Source organism: Podarcis cretensis (genome assembly GCF_951804945.1).
Source record: "Podarcis cretensis genome assembly, chromosome: 10".
NCBI lineage: Eukaryota > Metazoa > Chordata > Lepidosauria > Squamata > Lacertidae > Podarcis > Podarcis cretensis.
The window spans coordinates 16357934-16378090 of NC_137179.1; the positions used below are offsets into that span (position 1 = coordinate 16357934).

Consider the following 20157-nt stretch of genomic DNA (forward strand, 5'->3'; position numbering starts at 1 on the left):
ACCGAGTGGGGCGGTGCTTGGGGCTTTTGCTAAGCAAAGGAAGGCAGGTAATAAAAAGCTAATTTCTCCGGCACTGTGTGGTTTGAAGAAAGGACACATGGCTCCAATCTTAAATCTAGCATAATGAAGTTTAGTCTTTGGCCTCTTCATTGTAAGTGCACGTAATTATAGCTCAGGCCTTCTTTTTACTTGATAGCTGGTCATAAGGATGTGTCTAATTTAGCTATATGCTTTGAGAAGATAATTCACTGGCGATGCAGGCCTTTACATTGACCATCAATTCTGCATCCAGAGTGTTGTCTGCCTTTACGATCACCAAGTCAAGGAGAAAGGAGGCGAGGAGGTATTGGCTGGTCCCTTCATGTGCAGGCCTGCAGAGCCCAGACATAGGCTGCATCCGCACCGCCGTTTCTTCCATTTTCCCAACGCCTCTCTAACTGTTAATTTCTGCATTGTATCTGAGCCAAAAGCCACTTTCAGAAAACTATGGGGGTGTAAATGCACGTTTAGAGCTCATTTCTGTGTTATCTGATTCCAGAAAAATCCACTGGCTGCTCTCTTAACCCAGAAAACTGCAGGGGTAAAGCGATGAAATTTCGGGTAGTAGATTGGCATGCAGTTCTTTCCTTCTCTTTTCATGGGGTAGTAGTAGCATTATCCAGTGATGTTTGCTATTGTGCCACACCGTGCCCACTGATGCGATTGATATGGAGCACGACATGCTGGTATAGGAAATTCCCCATTTATGCAGGGGTTACATTCCGAGGCACCCTGCATTTATGTGAAATTGCATATATATGAAACACCATTGGAAAAGCCTGAAACACTCTCTAAACCTTTGGAAACCTTGGAAAACCCTTTTAAAAACCAGCAGCACTTACCAAACACCAAACTGCATCAGAATCGCTCCCTCCAAATCTCCTTGCTAAACTCCAACTCTCCACAAGCCTCAATGGTCGGTGCAAGGAATCCTGAGATTGCACTTGCAAAGCTCATGCAATTACTTGGTGCTGTTTTCGTGCTTTTTTGCCCTTTCTGGACTCTTTTGGGGCTATTTCTGCCATTTTTAAAGTCACTTCTGGGTTTGGTGCGATGCACAGGTGCACGATCACATGTCAATTGGCCATTGCCTGTATATCAGCCAAATCCCCACAGTTCCATATCACAAAATGTGCTGCAGTGTGAAAGCAACGTTAGAAAACAGGACAGAAGCACTAGCCTTACAGTGGTACCTCGGGTTAAGAACTTAATTCGTTCTGGAGGTCCGTTCTAACCAGAAACTGTTCTTAACCTGAGGTACCACTTTAGCTAATGGGGCCTCCCGCTGCCGCCGCGCCGCCACCGCACAATTTCTGTTCTCGTCCTGAAGCAAAGTTCTTAACCCGAGGTACTATTTATGGGTTAGCGGAGTCTAACCTGAAGCGTCTGTAACCCAAGGTACCACTGTATAATCAGGAAAAAACTATGCAATATTCTCCACGTCTGAATGCACCCATAGGCTATCTGCACTTTAGAAGCTTAAAACGCAGTGAGATTGTATTTGTCCGTCACCTTTCACATTGCATTTGCTGAGTGGATGCTGAGTGGATTTGCCAGGGATGTCTTCACCTGATGTGCATTACCTTTTTGGTTTCCCCGCACCTGCACGCCCTTCAAACACCTGTTCATGAAGTTGTCATTATCTGAGCATGTGTAATGGCTGTCTCAAATGACACACCTCAGTTTGGCTGAAAAGCGAAAACTGTAATAGTAAAATAAAAAAAATCAACCTTTGGAATTGGCAAGCACATTGCTAAATTAAAGCTTATGGAAACTGAAGGTGCTAAGCATCATCTTAAAGGGGGGGGTCTCCCTTCTCTCTCTCTGAAAAAGAAAGCATGCTTCTAGCTGTGTCCCCCCCCCTTTTTTTTTTAAAAAAAAAGAGCTGAGTCATTGTTGCTGGATCAAGGATTCCACCACTCCGTGCAAACCTTGGGCTTAGAATCCTGTATCATTGTCTTCAGGTTAATTTTTAACTGTTGGAAGACTTGCTTAGCAATGCCATACTTATATATTGTTGAAAATGTTTCTAACCCACCCTTCAACTGAGAAGTCTCCTGCTCTGGCTTTTGAATGGCCAATAAAAACAAGTCAGTCCCTGCTCTCAGGCTAGCAAGCTTAAAGACACAATGAAAGAACTAAGCAGCATTATAAGTAATTGGTCCAATAAAGGTAAAAGGTAAAGGTACCCCTGCCCGTACGGGCCAGTCTTGACAGACTCTGGGGTTGTGCGCCCATCTCACTTAAGAGGCCAGGGGCCAGCGCTGTCCGGAGACACTTCCGGGTCACGTGGCCAGCGTGACATCGCTGCTCTGGCGAGCCAGAGCCGCACACGGAAACGCCGTTTACCTTCCCGCTGGTAAGCGGTCCCTATTTATCTACTTGCACCCGGAGGTGCTTTCAAACTGCTAGGTTGGCAGGCGCTGGGACCGAGCAGCGGGAGCGCACCCCGCCGCAGGGATTCGAACCGCCGACCTTTCGATCGGCAAGTCCTAGGCGCTGAGGCTTTAACCCACAGCGCCACCTGCGTCCCCAATTGGTCCAATACAGCACTCCTTTTTCTTCTCCCTGTTCAGTAGTAAGAAACTACGCAGCTGCCACACTCCTTGACAGCAGTCTCAGCAGATATATGGAATGTGTGAAAATGGTATGATTTTTGTAGAGTTCTGTTGATTATTATTTTTAATGCCTCCCCGTATTCCCTTCTTTTTAGCTCATGTCCTATGTTTGTACTCCTTCTGTGAACTATGATACATTAGTTAACTATATTATTTATATTTACTTTCCATCAAAATGTGATTCACCTGATTATGTTTTATTGTTTTCTAAACTATGAGGAAAATTAATAGAAAGTATTACCCCCTGAGGTAAACAGAAACAAATGAAGTCAGGCTGGTGTGAACAGCTAGGTGTGGGAAGAGCTGTGAAATGCACCAGAAAAACAACTTCGCTGCACTCTGAGGGGGGATGCACCCTGAGTCATGTTCATTAATTTCAGTCGGTCTATTCTGCATAAATTGCAGTTGACTACCACCCACCCACATCCGGGCTAGTGGGAAGCATGATCAGAACATGCCTTCTATTATTTCACATTTGTGGAGAGGGGAAGATGTGCAGAAAAGAGGGTGCCTCTTTTTTGACATTATGTGTGGGTAGGTGTAATGACTTCTTGTTGTTGTTGTTTAGTCGTTTAGTCATGTCCGACTCTTCATGACCCCATGGACCAGAGCATGCCAGGCAGTCCTGTCTTCCACTGCCTCCCGCAGTTTGGTCAAACTCATGCTGGTAGCTTCGAGAACACTATCCAACCATCTCGTCCTCTGTCGTCCCCTTCTCCTTCTGCCCTCCATCTTTCCCAACATCAGGGTCTTTTCCAGGGAGTCGAGTCTTCTCATGAGGTGGCCAAAGTATTGGAGCCTCAGCTCCAGGATCTGTCCTTCCAGTGAGCACTCAGGGCTGATTTCCTTAAGAATGGATAGGTTTGATCTTCTTGCAGTCCATGGGACTCTCAAGTGTCTCCTCCAGCACCATAATGCAAAAGAATCACTTCTTTGGCGATCAGCCTTCTTTATGGTCCAGCTCTCATTTCTATACATCACTACTGGGAAAACCATAGCTTTAACTCTACAGACCTTTGTTGGCAAGGTGATGTCTCTGCTTTTTAACATGCTGTCTAGGTTTGTCTTCACTTTTCTCCCAAGAAGCAGGAGTCTTTTAATTTCATGACTGCTGTCACCACCTGCAGTGATCATAGAGCCCAAGAAAGTAAAATCTCTCACTGCCTCCATTTCTTCCCCTTCTATTTGCCAGGAGGTGATGGGACCAGTGGCCATGGTCTTATTCTGTCTTAAATTACCCGCTGATGACAATGTATTTATTTATTGGGTTTATATCCCCTCCTTTTTCTCCAAGGGTCTCAAAGTGCCATGTATGACTCCCACCCATCTCATTTAACTCCCACAACAACCCTGTGAGGTAGAATAGGCTGAGAGGGTGTAACTGGCCCAAGGCCACCCAGTGCGCTTCACAGCCAAGTGGGGATTTGAACCCAACCCCCCGCCACGTCCTAGTACAACGCTCTAACCGCAGCACCACAATGTCTCTAAACTGAGTATGCAAGATTCTCTTCATTTCTGTGAGCGAAGTCAGAACTGTTACTCATCCTTGTTCCTTGTGGCAAACTTGAGCCATCTTCAAGCCAAGCGAGATAAGCTCACATGGCTGATTTTCAATACAAATGTGTGCCTCTGTGTACGTGTGTTTAATGGGAGCCGAAATGGTCCTAAGTAAATAAACAGCGTTGACATTTTCAGAGCTTTCGATCGTGACCTTGGGGAAACTCCGTTTCCTGGTGCTCCCAACATTTTGATACCACCCAGACAGCCGCCAAAGGGTTCTCGGTAGTGTTAAATTTACTCAAATTGGGTCTGTCATTGTTTTCTCCCCCTTTGGCTGCCTGCTGTCTGTATTCCGCCAGGCTCTCTGTGCGGATGTTCTGCTCTGCTCTGACTCATCCGCTGTCATTCTTTGCTCTAACAAGATGAAAGATGATTTTGCTCAAAGTTAAAGCCAACCTGGGGATTCTTATGGTCTCTCTGGGCTTCCAACTTGTAAAGGTTCTGCCCTGACCTTTTGGAGTCCTTAAATAACTCTTGATCTCAAATTACTGAGTGGGGGGGGGAAGCTTCAGAATTATGGCTGTCAGTATGATTAAAGAAATCTTAGTTGATTAATTGTATGAATTTTAATTGACTGATTATTGGACGAAAGCAACATGAACAAAAAGATTGTTCTGGAGGAAGGAAAGCTTACTTTCTTTGTAACTTGAGGTTTGTGTCAGAGATGTTAAGAGGCATTCTCTTCTATTTGGGGGAAAGGGGAATGCCTCTTCTTCAGATGGCAATTGTCACTTGCAATTCTTGTATTTAAACACTTTTTTTAAAAAAAGCACCAGTGCCTGATTTATTAAACTGGGGCACCTTTTTAACTGGTTGATTGACTAAACATTGCAGCAGATCAGCATATTTTCCCTCTAATAGCAAACTCTGATGGTTGGGTGTCTGACTGTTTGAATGGGAAGCCAACCTCCACAAAATGGTAAGAGTTTCTACATACTTGAGAGATTCACGAGATACATAGAAATAAATCTATCTATCATCTATCTATCTGTAAATATTAAAAAATATATTTCTTTGGTAGGTTCTCCCTTTTTCATTGCATATGCATCCCATATCGCCTGCATGATTTTGAACAATGAAGGCAGACGAAGAATGTCAGAGAGTAGGGGACGGTTAGCTCTGTTTTTAAAGTGTTGAGATGAATTCTAAATTAGTAGGGTCATCTTATAGGTAGCGGGTGTTGCAGTTAGTGTTATCATATCATTACTGTAAAATAAATTGGATGCGGCAGTGGATTAGAAGCTGCAGTAGATTATGGTATTAGTTGGGGGGGGGGGTTATTGTGTGATTTGGTGATGCCAATAAATATTTGACTTCAATGCACATGGAATTATTGTCTTCAACCCTTCTGTGACGCTTTGGCCAAACCATTCAGTTTCCTGGTTATAAACAGAGAAGATACATGAAAACAGCCAACCAGGGAAGGGAACACAGAGGCAGTTCTTAATGTCCATGCACACACAAAAATGGAGTACACTTATAAGATCTTGAAATAACAAAATTCCATCTGAGCTTCTACGATGGTCTTTGTTGATTAACGGGAGTATTTTGGTGTAGCTTGGGAGTTGTTGCATTTAAATATGGAAAAGAAGGCACAGGACATTACCAACAATGGACCTGATTTCCCCCCAAAACAAACTAATGAACAAACTAATGAATAGTGGTTCTTCTTCCCATCCCTCCAAAAATGACTCCTGTGAGCATTTCTTTTCTTTTCTTTTCTCTTGTAGGTTTTATTGGCTGGAAAATCTAAGTTCTGCCATTGTCTTGGTCATCATTTCATACATCCAGCAGTCGGTGGCCAAAAACCTTGGCTTTCTTATCCCCTTTGTGTCTGTCCTGATGGCGCTGATCACCATCCATATGGCGCGCAGTGAAATGATTTACCAGCCCCGGAAAGGTAACCCAGTAAATTACGTGAATAATCCTTGGTGGTGGTGGTTAAATTTGGGGCATGGGAGAGAAAGAAAATCTTCGTAGTTCTAAAAATTGCAGGTTTAAATCTATTTAATTTGTACTCGGGGTGTCCAAAAGCATATATTCCATTGTGATATGTTATTGCCGGGGTACGTATTGCAGCCTGGCATATCAAGGGTGCCTGGGAAAGTCCTGGAGGCCCTGAGTATTGCCATTAGCTTAAGATGGCCATGTATCTACATTACACTCCTGTGTTTGAAGGACAGTCTGTCAGTTTGGATTTACTTGGTGCTGAAAGTATTGATCTGATGTGTAGGGATCTTTCCTATTCTAATTAATTCAAGAGGGTTCTGGAAGCTTCTCTGTGTGAAAGAAACAAGCAGAAGGTTCATGATGTTTGGGCTATTCCTTCAGGGAAGCTGAGTACAGCTGCTTAAACTGGTTCTGTTATCTCTTCTGTCAAGGTCTTGATGACTATAAAAGTAAGGCCAGAAGGAGCCTCTATTTCACTTTCTCTTTCTACCTCTTTTCCTTCTGGTGTGGTGTTCTGTACAAAGTATGCTTAGTGTTAATGTTTAGACTTATTATAAGTTATTGTAGGTTTAAGTTAAGTCTGCTGCAACTGGATTTCTTAAGGACAGTGCAAATCCTGAATGTATTGGATTTGTGACCATTATGCTCATTTGCCTTCAGTAGCAGTAAAGCTCTGCTGGATGAAATATTAACTGCCTCTGGTCTATTTTTGGGAAATCTTGCAATGTGTTTAAGTTTTTACTCTGCTAACTATGCCTTGGAATTCTGCTCTGGCTCAATATTGAGTAGAATTTCATAACACAGTCTGGCCCAAGTCCAGTTCAAAGATAAAGAAACCTAACAATGGAGGAAGGACATGGACAATTGACTACCGTATTTTTCGCCCTATAGGACGCACCGGCCCATAGGACGCACCTAGTTTTCCCGCAAAAGCAGGAAGAAGGTCTTGGAGTAGCGCACAGGCTGCGTGCAGCCTGTCCGTTGCTCCCAGAGCTGCGGGGGGGGGGGGAATCATATTTTTTTCCTTGATTTCCCCCCCCCCCCGCAGCTCTGGGAGCAACGGACAGGCTGCACGCAGCCTGTGCGCTACTCCAAGACCTTCTTCCTGCTTTTGCGGGAGGTGGCGTAATTCCCCCACCTCCCGCAAAAGCCCACAGGAGCCGTGCGCGACTCCTGCGGGCTTTTCGACCAGGAGGGAGAAGGGACTGAAACGGCCAGTCTGTCCCTTCTCCCTCCTTGGGGAAAAGCCCCCAAGAGCTGCGCGCTCTTTAAAGGCAGTGCGGCTCCTACGGGCTTTTCTACGAGGTGGGGGAATTCCCCCACCTCCTAGAAAAGCCAGCAAAGCCTCGCAGCCCCTTTAAAGAGCGCCCGGCTTTTGCGGGAGGTGGGGGAATTCCCCCATCTCCCGCAAAAGCCCAAAGGAGGGAGAAGGGACGGACTCCACCAGTCCGTCCCTTCTCCCTCCTTGGGGAAAAGCCTGCTTTCTCCCACCGCCAGCCTCCAAGCCGGGTTGGAGAGTAGCAGGAAGGCTTCGCGCGCCTTCCCACTGCCCCCCATCCTCTGGGGCTGGCAATGGGGGAAGCGCTGCTTTCCCCACTGCCAGCGTCCAAGCCGGGTTGGAGAGTAGCAGGAAGGCTTCGCGCGCCTTCCCACTGCCCCCCATCCTCTGGGGCTGGCGATGGGGGAAGCGCTGCTTTCCCCCACCACCAGCCTCAAAGAGCAGACTCTCCTGGCTTCAGCAGAAGCAACGCGAAGCCTCTGGAGCACAGGCTTCGGAGGCTTCGCGTTGCTATTGCTGAAGCCAAGGAGCCTGCATTCGCCCCATAAGACGCACACACATTTCCCCTTAATTTTTGGAGGGGGAAAAGTGAGTCTTATAGGGCGAAAAATATGGTAAGTAGGGCCACAGGCCACCTAGTCACAGTGTGACAATGCATGCTGGGCTTCCAACCAGCCGCTCTGGTGGTGTCATCAGTGGAAGCAGGGCTGGCTCAAGACGTTTTGCTGCTCGAGGCGAAGGACAAGATGGCACCCTTCCATAAGGCATGTACAGAAGCCAAGTTGAATTGTAGTGGAATCTTACTCTGATACTGGTGAAAGGAGAGTATCTCCCACTGTACTTCTGGGCAGTAGGCTAGGGTAGGGGTAGTTCTGTCCCTTCTCCGCACCTCAGCATCTGCCACCTGAGGCAGCTTCAGTCTGTCTCATTGTAGGGCCGGCCTTGAGCGGAAGTGGTGCTGGACTGACCGGGTTTATTACCAGCCTGCTTCCAATCCATTTAATATCATTATATCTGCATTTACGGGACGCAGGTGGCGCTAAGGGACGCAGGTGGCGCTGTGGGTTAAAGCCTCAGCGCCTAGGGCTTGCCGATCGAAAGGTCGGCGGTTCGAATCCCTGCGGCGGGGTGCGCTCCCGCTGCTCGGTCCCAGCGCCTGCCAACCTAGCAGTTCGAAAGCACCTCCGGGTGCAAGTAGATAAATAGGGACCGCTTACCAGCGGGAAGGTAAACGGCGTTTCCGTGTGCGGCTCTGGCTCGCCAGAGCAGTGATGTCACGCTAGCCACGTGACCCGGAAGTGTCTCCGGACAGCGCTGGCCCCTGGCCTCTTAAGTGAGATGGGCGCACAACCCCAGAGTCTGTCAAGACTGGCCTGTACGGGCAGGGGTACCTTTACCTTTACCTATCTGCATTTACCTTTTGGCTGCCTTTGCTTCTTTGCATTCTGGGATGACAGAGAAGGCAGTAAGTACTTCTATGGCAGAACAGGCCCTTAAGTCTGTGTATTGTGTTGTTTTGACTGCCGGCAAGTATGCTAATGTCTTGGCGTTCTTCCCCATATTTGCTTAAAAATAAATCTTGTTAATTTCTGTTAATTTCTCAAGACAGCAAGTAGAGTATATCTTGGCCACTAAGAACAGGACAAGACTTTCTTGAGAAAACAGCACTCGTTTCTTCCCACCCCACCCCCTTGGTTACCTTCAATCTGGTATTTTGTTATATATAGCAGATGAAATGAGCAGTTTCGATTCTGCTGCTAACAAAGGTGCCTGTGTTCTTTCCAACCAGAATGGGGCATATAGGAAAGAGATACTGGAGGTTTATTGTAGCAAACAAACAGCGCTGTGCCGAAAAAATTAAAATTAAAATAAATCTTGCACATTTTATTTCAACCATTCTTCATAAACTTATGAGTACAGAAATTGCATTGGGAAAATTATGAAAGAGGGGAACAAATTTTGGTGCAACTTTCATAGGCGAGAATGGCTGCCTTCACCCTTAGAAACACTCCCATTGGACAGGTGGGAGTGACATGTGCAGTTGTTGACCACAATGCCTATGGCCAAACCTCACATTTGTAGCCAATAAAGTTGTGGCCTTATTTGATCCCAAACCAATATGCCGTGTGTTGTCTAGTTATTTTCACCTTAGGGAACAGGGTGGTCACGGGGCCTCGATACGCAAATGGTAATAGTGTAGTTCATCTTTAAAAATGAGTTGTTTAAGATCAGCCTGCAGATTTGTAGTGGCACTGGGATTTAAGTTTCCTAGGTTTGCATTCAGCACTACTTCCTCTAGAATTGCACAAGTCTGCGTTTTTGCTGCATTTTGGTTTGCACTTTTTTTTTGTTGCTGGCATTCTTCTCCTGCTTCACTCTTTCCCTTTTAGGAGGCAGCTTGAGTGCTGCATGGTTAGCTCCTTTCCCCCCTCTTCTTAATAGCTGAGTTTATAACCTTATTTTGGCTTCTTCCAATCAGATGAGTCATCTGGAATTCTTCCCCCAAGTCAATAATTCAAGTCCATAGGTGACCTTAAAGAAATGATTGCATTTTATTTTAAGGTAGCTTTTCTCTCCCTTTCCAAATGTGGGCCATGCATATGTCAAGCAGGGATTTCATTTGCATTTCTTCACCTAGCTGTAATTTTGATAATTGGCAGTTGACCAAAGACTGGGAGAAGGGGAGGGGAATCATCTAGAGAGCCATGTAGACTTTTTAAGAACCGTAATTAAGTAATATAGATTAGTTCAAGGTCAGAGGAATAGAATACTGGAGCCAAGATTTTTCAGGAGAAAGAACGAGAAGAGAAGACTATCTCTTGCAAAACATTTTAATCTGATCCTGTAATGTAGCCACCAAAGTCCAACAACTGTGTGTATATTTGGGTATATACTTGCTGCTCCAGAGCCAACTCCAATTTATATATGGAGCTATAAAGGTAAAGGACCCCTGGACAGTTAAGTTCAGTCAAAGGCGACTATGGGTTGCAGTGCTCATCTTGCTTTCAGACCAAGGGAGCTGGCGTTTGTCCACAGACAGCTTTTCGGGTTATGTGGCCAGCATGACTAAACCACTTCTGGTGCAACGGGACACCGTGACGGAAACCAGAGCGCACGGAAACACAGTTTACCTTCCTGCCACAGTGGTACCTATTTATCTACTCGCACTGGCGTGCTTTCAAACTGCTAGGCTGGCAGGAGCTGGGACAGAGCAATGGGAGCTCAACCCATTACACAGATTCGAACCGCCAACCTTCCAATCGTCAATCCCAAGACTCAGTGGTTTAGACCACAGCGCCACTCTTTGCAAGGGTTTGTTAAGGGCCCCTGGTGTTGTTAGGAGACCTCAGCTCCTTCCCAGAGTTGCAATCTCAGAAAATGTTGTGATAATTTTCCCAGGGGGTTGGGCTTCCAACTCTACAGTTTGATGATTCAATGACTCTGTTGTGGTTCATTGCCTTCTCTCACTTTTCCATAGGTAATGGCCTGTTGACAGTCTGTGGCATCATTGCTAATGCACTGAGAGTATGTTGTGTAAAATGCCGCTACTTCAGTGGGGATGTCACAAACTGGCTAGACCATGCCAAGGAGAACTACGGCGGCCAGTACAGCGAAACTCAAGTGGAAAGCACAAAATTGCTTGTCCGTCTCTTCCCTTTCATTGCCTTCCAAATCCTCTATAGGATATGTGTTGTACAGGTAAGGGTATGACTCCTCGTAGTTCTAAATCCATTTTTTGAATTGCAATCCCAGAGCAGGCAGATTTATAATATAATGCATACCCTCCAAGACGCTGCAACAAAAAATGGGAATGCCATCTTACAGGGCCTCACTTCTGTGTGAGTCACATGACCCATGTGAGATCGCAACCCCAGAAAAACATTTTTTCAGGCATGGCACCCAAAAACATGTGTTTTGAGGTGCCACACGAGATTGCAGCCTGGAAAAGGCTTTTTTTCTGGGGTGAGATCATGACATGGTATTGTGATGCCCCCAATGGCCACCATGCTCTTATGGGAAAACACTAGATTTCCCTGTTTTTCCAGGGCAATTGAAGGGCATAATGGACACTATAGGTCATTGTACCACAAGATCCTGTCATACTTCATTTTTTAAAAATAATATTTATTAAAAATTTTAAGGGTTACAAAAAGCAAAAGTAAAAGTAATAACACCATATTAAACAAAAACAAAACAACACATCACAATAAGGAAAAAAAACAAAAACCACAACTAATCTTCCCATAACTTATCTTTCATTTGCTTGTTTCCTTGACCTCCTCACATCTCCCTTTTTTGTATTCTAATTCAGTTAACTATTTCAGCAAATCCTTTCCATCTTTTCCAATTTTTGTTCTGTAATTTATCTCAATATGATGTAACTTTACTTTCCCTCCTTTCACCAATTAACAGTCTATTTTTTCCTAAACCCTTATAACATTTCTGCTAAAACCACATAACTTCATTCCAACATCCTTCTAACATTCATTAATTTTACAATGTTTCTGTAAATAGTCTTTAAATTTCTTCCAATCTTCCTCCGCCGACTCTTCTCCCTGGTCTCGGATTCTGCCCCTGTCATACTTCAACGCTATGTCTGATTCAATCTAAAACTACTATTTCGCTCGCGATCTCGTAAATTTGAAAGGTGACCACTCACAGCCTTGTTATTTTGAAAGCAGGCATTGGATGTGGTTCTACCAGGAACTGTCCTTGCAGGCTCTTGGGAGATGCGGCAGCAGATTCTGAAGTACTTGGAAGTATCTTGGAACTGAATTTTTAAGTGCCCCTCTGCAGGGCAATATGGGAAAAAAGAGGGAATGAAATAATCAAGAGGTTGGAGCGCATCTTCCTGGTGAGGAAAGGCAAAAATGCTTGCAACTTTTTAGTACAGAAAACCAAAAGCAAATACTGAGATGATTTTTGGTTTGTAGGATTATGGCTGGCGATAGAGAAAGGATACTCCATCCCTAATTCTAGAATTTGGGGTCCTACACTGAGGCAGCCTGGCAATGACTTCAGAACTGAGAAAAGGATGTTCTTCACACAATGCATAATCTGAATTTATAGAATTCACTTTCATGGAAGGAGGAGACAGCCCCTTGCGTTGGCAATCCTCACAAATAAATAAATAAATTGTGCCTGCTCCAACCATAGCCTTCTCATTTCTCCTATATCAACCTAGAATAAAGCATTCACCTTTAAAATGGGCATGGACAAAACAGGGAGAATTGTTGCCCCTATAAACAGAAGCCGATTGTGCCAACAAGCAAATGTTATGGTCTTTCCCCCTTTTGACGTAGATACCGTCAGGATATTATCTGCAGGCAATGAATTCAAATTTGAATCTGAATGGGTTTCTCTTGCCAGTAGCAGCCATGAATGTGATAAGCATCCTGCCCTTCTTATTTCTGGCTCCTATGCTGGAGTGTCTCAACACTTGTCTCTTTAGTCCTGAAACAAGTGGACGATTCTCTGCAGTCTGTATTGGTGAGTACTAATATATGCTAATTTTCATGTGCAAGAGCTATTGGTTTTTGTGTTTCTTGGCAGCCAAACAGTATTTGTAAATTTAATGAATTGTTTTGAGGTGATGCGGAGGATCTGTTAACTAAAACGCTTGGGTATAATTGATCGTGGCTTCATTGATTCTTACCTTTCCTTGACAGTATGTCTGTAAGGTGGTGCCTTCATTATGAAGCACGTCTTCAGTACCTGAGCAATGTGTGGTTTTACGCTGGGAAAACGTTACAGTTATTTTGTTCATTGCGTTTTGCAGCTTTCCTTTCCTCCCAAAGAGATCTTAAAACACCTTGTACCCTCACAACAATCCTTGCAAGGTAGGCTAGGCTGAGAGATAATGGTATGCCCCATGCCATCCAGCAAACTCACAGCTGAGCAGAGATCTGACATTTTCTGCGAGCTACATGGAGAATTTTGTTGCTGGGTCGCCAATATCAGTACTGTAAATAAATAAAACTAAATATGGGTTTTCCGCATCTAAGCCCAAGGTTTTGCCACCAGCTTCATTAAACACCACCTTGCACTGAGTGAAGAAGTACAGGGTGGGGGGAACGTCATCTGAAAAGGGATCTATTAACACCTTTCAGGGAAGCAGAATTGGCGTCAGAGGTCAGACCTTCATAGACTACGTTGGCAACCCTATCTTCCATCCTATCAGTCCCAATGGGCACCAGTCAACAATGCCATAGTGTAGACAAAATGGGGGAGGATGTGATTGCCACTCCATACCTCCCCATCATTTCTGACAAGAGCTGCCCAATAGTGAAATGGGCTCCCTTTGAAGATGATGGACTCTCCTTCATGGAAGGTTTGTAAACAGAGGTTGGGTCGCCATCTGTCTGGGATTATTTAGCTGCGATTCCTGCATTGCAGAGGGTTGGACAAGATGACTTTGTGATTCTATGAATTCGATGATTCACCAACCTATTCATTTAGCTCTTCTTCTCGCAGTCGGCTGCTCCACCAAGCGGCAAATGTATTTTTTGGACTGGAAACTATGGATGTTGGGGGGGGGGTGTTCTCAAAATAATATGCTTGTACTGCCTTCCCAGCACTACCATGTCATCCACTGAAAGACATTTGATCCTACTCCAAAGGGCATGACAGTCTTTTGCATGTAATTTTCACATTTAGACCTTGCCTAAAGCACCGAATGTATTTGTTCCAATTTGGAACCTTCTGAATATTTAGGTGCAGCTGTGTGTTTTGGGAGTGAGAATAGGATTCTATTTGTGGCCTGCTTCCTGATCTTCAACTGCGCTGTTGACCAAGGTTGTTACACAAAAGAATCCTCATCCCATTCTGTTGAGTTATGAAGGAGAAGTATGGAGGGGAAAGCGATAATCCGGCAAACTTCAATCCAAGCAATGGTCTGGTGAACTGGAGGTGGGGAAAATGTTTCCAATACAGATGCAATCAAACACCTATGCATAGTATAGGGTGGTGGCAAAGGCACCAAAGTCCCTGGTTCAAATCCTGCTCCTTGGGACAAAGACTCAGTTTCCACCAGCACTGTCTGCAATTTGAGGATAACCCTGACCAGACTTACAGGTAGAGATGGGGAATAGATTAACTTTGAATTTTAATGGGAACTTATCTAACTCTGATTTATGAATACATTGTCCACACTTCTACTCATCCCACTGCTTTCTCCCAGGGAAAATCTGCTCTTTACTGCTTACTCGGAACAATAACAACAGCAACAATTTATTAATTATACCCAACCCTGCTCATTTGACTGTGTTGCCCCAGCCACTCTGAGCAACCCTGATGAGCAGACATCAATAATTTTTTCAATGGGTTGACATTTGCTCTGATCCAGCGGTAAAGAGTAAGGGAAGTGGCAGGGCAAACAGGAAAATGCTTGGATCCATGCATGGAGAGCACTGGACAAGCGGAAAACCTCAAAGACCCATGCTTTCTATGTGTAGATGAGCCCTTAGGCTAGAATCAAGGTGCTGATTCTAGTGTATAAATCCCTAGACAGCCAGGAGCCTGCATACCTGAAAGATCATCTCACCCCTTATATACCCAAATGATCACTACATTCTGCAGGTGAGACCCTCCTGCAATGCCAGAGAGTTCACTGTGCACAATGTAGGAATTGGGCTTACAGTGGAATTCCCTCCTCTTGAATATTAGATAGGCACCATCTCTGTTGACTTTTCGACCACCTACTGTGAAGATCTTCCTCTTCCAACAAGCTTTTAAGTAGAGATCTTCACCAGTCTGCATCTGTGCTGCAATTGTTTTTAAAGATGCTTCATCATTTGTATGTTTGCCACCCTGGTCTCCTTTGGAAGGAAGCGTGGGACAGAAATTTAAGAAATAAAACCATACCTATCAAATAAGATGAGCCTTCCAAGCACTGGTTTGGACCATGAACTTGCATCCTTGCATTGTCTGACCTATCTTAATAATAATAATAATAATAATAATAATAATAATAATAATTTTATTTGTACCCCGCCCTTCCAGGTTCAAAAACCGGACTCAGGGTGGCTAACAACAAATTTAAAACACATTGAAACACTTAATTATAAAAGCAGCATAAAATACAGTATAAAAACATGAATAACAATAAAAATCAAAAATCGATCAGATAATCCCCAGGGCTAGCTGGCTGAATTGGTCCTACTTGGGCCAGCGAGGAAGCCAGGGGAGAATTAGCTGTGGGGTCTCAGAGCGGGTGATCTTCATAAAAGAGAAGGGGGAGGGAAGAGAAGGGAAATAAAAGATCAGGCTGAATTTAAATTAAAGCCAGGTGGAATAGCTCTGTCCTACAGGCCTGATGGAAGGAGATTAAATCCTGAAGGGCCCTAGTCTCATGGGACAGAGCATTCCACCAGGTCAGAGCCATCACTGAAAAGTCGCTGGCCCTGGTAGAGGATAGTCTGACTTCCTTAGAGCCCGGGACCTCTAAACTATGGTTATTCATGGACTTTAAGGTCTTCTGCAGGGCATACCAGGAGAGGCAGTCCCGTAGATACAAGGGCACTAAGCCCTCGTTGAGGTTTCCAACACAGGGATTCCTTTTGGCCCCTTCAGACCTCAGTTCTATGATTCAGTGAACACAGAGAAGAGATGCAAATTTCCTCCTTTCTGCATGAAACAACTGAGCTGCTTGTCCAATTTGAAACTCTTCCCATCCTGCCTCGCAGTTTAAAACAGACGTGCACACTTAGGAATTGATGTTTCCTGTTCTCCTATTATTTAATTCAGGACCCCAATTGCATGTGGCACAGCCAGTGCCAAAAGACAGGAAGTATTAATCTGACTAGAATTAGCCTCATTAAGTTTGTTGTAAAGCTTTGTGCAAAGTAAGAAGCACATGAAACAGAAGGTGGCAATTACTTGGGGTTTTGAAATAAAACAGTTTCTCCGCTGAACCGTAGGAAAGAACGTTCAGATAGCAATGATTTTGGTTCTCCAAGTTGCAGCTTGGAAGTTCTGAAGTCTAATGATGCTGCAAAAGTTTGAGAGGTTAAACATTTCGAAAGGTATCTGGTGTGGCACTGCGAAAGCTTTTTATAAAAGAATGTCTGGGAGGTTATAGTTAATGGGCATAAGAAGAGAAGCTAACCCTGGAATGCTTCCTTTGGTATGTAAGTGGAAGAATCTGGGGCAGGTTGTGGACCTTCGAGAGAAGATGTGATGCTCTGTCAAGTTGTCATGGCTCAGATGGAAGGAATCTGGTCCTACCACCCTATCTGGGTTATCTTACTGCAGGAGTGAGGAACCTATTCCCCTTCAAGGGCCACAGTCCTTATTGGGGAGCCCCATACATGTGGTGGGTGGAGCCAGAGGAGAACGTGGGTGGGGCAATGGATGTCTACAATAACCAAGTATGTGTGTACACATACTTGCACACACCTCTGTCTCTACCTTCCAGTCAGCCAAAAGCCCCTACGGAGGGTCAGGGGGTAGATCTACTATGAAACTAACGAATCCTAAGCTTCCAGACCCTCCAAGTGTCCCTATTTTCCAGGAACAGTCCCAAAGCCGTCCTGGTTTCTGATTTGAGCCTAGAATGTCCCACTTTTCCTTATGTTGGCCCTATTTTCATCTGAGAAATATTGGAGGGTATGCAAGTGACCCCTGGGCCAAGGAAATATGTAACTGTACAACCTTTAGAAGACTTCTAAAGGCAGCCCTATATGAGGAGGTGCTTAATGTTTTATTATGTTTTTATATGTGTTTGTGGCTGCCCAGAGTGCCTGGGTATGCAGATGGGTATAATTATTATTATTATTAATGACATCCCTATGAGCTTCAGCACCTCTACTCTCAGAGGGGCCCAGAAGCTACTTTACTCCTTATCCCAGCTCCTCTTTCTGTAAAGAAAATTACGAAGATTACTCATAATGATAATGATAATGATAATAAATCAATTGTTAATTGTGTCCTCTGACTGAATATGGAATAATAGATGCAAGAAAATACCTACAAGCTGTATTGTTTTGTATTTGTTATCAATTGTTAGACAGATAGATACAGGGCTTTTTTTCTAGAAAAAAAGGTGCCAGAACTAGTTGACCTTTTTTTTACGGGGGAGCCCTAAAAAACCTTTTCTTCTTACGCCTCCACTGAGCCACACCAATCGTGCCACCCGCAGCCTCTGTCGTGCAGCCCCGAGTGCCATGCCACCATTCCACAATGCTACAGAGGTACCGAAATGCATCAAAGTGGTGCCAGAACTCAGTTCCGGTGAGTTCTCGATGAAAAAAAGTCATAGATAGGTAGATAGATAGGCAGGTGAAGGTCAGAGGGTGTTTAGCTGTGGAGGTGTGATGTTTGGGAACAAAGCCAGAAGTGAGGCTTTACTCCTGCTAGCCATGGATGGCCTACATGCAAGTAGACATGTGACTAGAGTTACCCTGTTTGGTGAGAAATGACCTCCTTTTGCAGGCTGAAAATCTAGGATTGCAGAGATTCAATTCTGAGTTTCTAATATTTATCAGAGTACAAAATGGAGTGTGTTCATTGTCTTCCAGTATATCAGGTGCAATTCCAAAAGCAAGGTATGGTTTTATAAATGATTCTTTGCCTGCTTTGTGCCTTTTTGTACCCAGTTGCAGGTTATGCATCTGCCACCCTCTCTGTGATGGTTGCTGGGTTTTTAGAGGTACACAGGAAGCATTTCCCTTTGGTGGAACAGACTCTTTCAGGCAAAGTCCTCCTCGTCTCCTCCATGCCGTGCATCCATCTGGCCCCACAATACATCTTCCTCGGCTTGGCAGAAGCTCTGGCGACTCCCACCTGTAAGGGGACTCTTTTGTTTCATTTCCTAGCCTAAAAAGCAACCAGCTTCAACGCAGGATGACATCTGTTTGAACAGGGACAGCCAAAGCACCTTCCGTCGCAATCTTTGCCCCTGGCACTGTTCCACAGCCTCTCTGAGCAGTCTCATTCATCACTGGCATGGAAAGAGTTTAATTTGTCATTCTTGTGGTTGCCGCTCGCCGAACAAGTGTCTTTGCGGTCACGAGAAAATCCTTAATTTACTACCCAGAGTGGGACTTTCCATCCATTTAGAGAAAGGCAGGACCTTCCATGCTAGAGCGTAAAGCAATTTCAGAGATGCCACCCCATGGGGCTCAGTGGCCAAGAAGATGTCCTTCCCTGTAGTAGTAGTAGTAGTAGTAGAGAACCAGTGTGGTGTAGTGGTTAAGAGCAGTGGACTTGTAATCTGGTCAACCGGGTTCGCTTCCCTGCTCCTCCACATGCAGCTGCTGGGTGACCTTGGGCTAGTCACACTTCTCTGAAGTCTCTCAGCCTCACTCACCTCTTAGAGTGTTTGTTGTGGGGGAGGAAGGGAAAGGAAAATGTTAGCTGCTTTGAGACTCCTTAGGGTAGTGATAAAGCGGGATATCAAATCCAAACTCCTCTTCTTCTAGTAGTAGTAGTAGTGGTAGTCATTTATATGATCTGACAGGGTTACCCCAGCCATTCTGGATGGCTTCCAACAAATTAAAACGCCGTAAGACATCAAACATTAAAAAGCTTCCCTATACAGGGCTGCCTTCAGATACATTCTAAAAGTCAGGTGTTTCTTTCCTTGACATCTGATGGGAAGGCGCTCCGCAGGGTGGGTGCCACTACCAAGAAGGCCCTCTGCCTGGTTCCCTGTAACTTCACTTCTCACAGTGAAGGAACTGCCAGAAGGCCCTCAAAGCTGGATCTCAGTGTCAGGGCTGAACGATGGGAGTGGAGATGCTCCTTCAGGTATACAGGGCCCAGGCCATTTAGGGCTTTAAAGATCAGCACCCAAACTTTGAATCATGCTCAGAAACATACTAGGTCAATGTAGACCCTTTAGGACTGGTATGATAAGGTCCCGGCAGCCACTCGCAGTCACCAGTCCAGCTGCCACACTCTGGATTAGCTGTAGTTTCTGAGTCATCTTCAGAGGTAGTCCCACGTGGCGTGTAATAGTTCAGTGGCAATTTAAGGCTTGACCTGGAGGCTTTTCCCATGGGTCAGACTCATACAGCGGCACCCATCTTGAATGCTATGGATTTAACGCAGGATTAGGGCAACCTGTAGCTCTCCCGGTGCTGTTGGACTACAGCTTCTCTATCCCTGACAACTGGCCATGCTGAAAGAGGTTGATGGGAGTTGGAGTCCAACAGCATGCAAAGGGCTGCAGGCTCCTCACTCCCGATATTTCTAAGGGCAAATGGTGGGACAGGTTCCAAGTGAAGAGCTGTCAGGGACTGGCTGGATGATGAGAAGTGGTGGGAGGCACCAGCTGGGGAACCCCCAAGGGGAACCCCAAAGGACAAAGTTGGGTTGCCATATTTCAAAAAGTGAAAATCCGGACAGAAAAGTTGTTGAGCTGCTTCTGCAAAAATAAAAATTAAGGTTTTAGAGCTGTCCCCCCCCCCAGAAAACCACTTCCAATCTGGGTTGGCATATGTCTGGATTTACGTCCAGATTTTCCCAGACATTTCAGGGATTTACTCCCAGATGCAGTTCCCAACAGCCGAATCCCGCGTATGTCTGGGAAATTCTGGACGCATGGCAACCCTAAGAAAGGCTCAGAGCCCAGGGATTGGTGGTGGGACCCTAGGGAGAAGTCAGAGGGAGAAGAGTGGGAGTACTTGTTGGATGCCGAAGGGGCAACAGGATTTAGTGAGCAGGGAGAGCCTGTGACAGGGAGCACTTCTGACTCAGAGGCTGAAGCAG

General features: G+C 45.1%; 1 protein-coding gene across 1 annotated transcript in view; it reads left to right on the top strand.

Annotated features, from left to right (window-relative positions):
- SLC15A5 (solute carrier family 15 member 5) overlaps positions 1-20157 on the top strand; it is a 49183-nt gene that overhangs the window by 10566 nt on the left and 18460 nt on the right. The window contains exons 4-7 of the mRNA XM_079992658.1: positions 5948-6117; positions 10925-11145; positions 12750-12936; positions 18042-18230. Coding sequence (XP_079848784.1) covers positions 5948-6117; positions 10925-11145; positions 12750-12936; positions 18042-18230 — 767 coding nt within the window. The remainder of the gene's footprint in view (positions 1-5947; positions 6118-10924; positions 11146-12749; positions 12937-18041; positions 18231-20157) is intronic.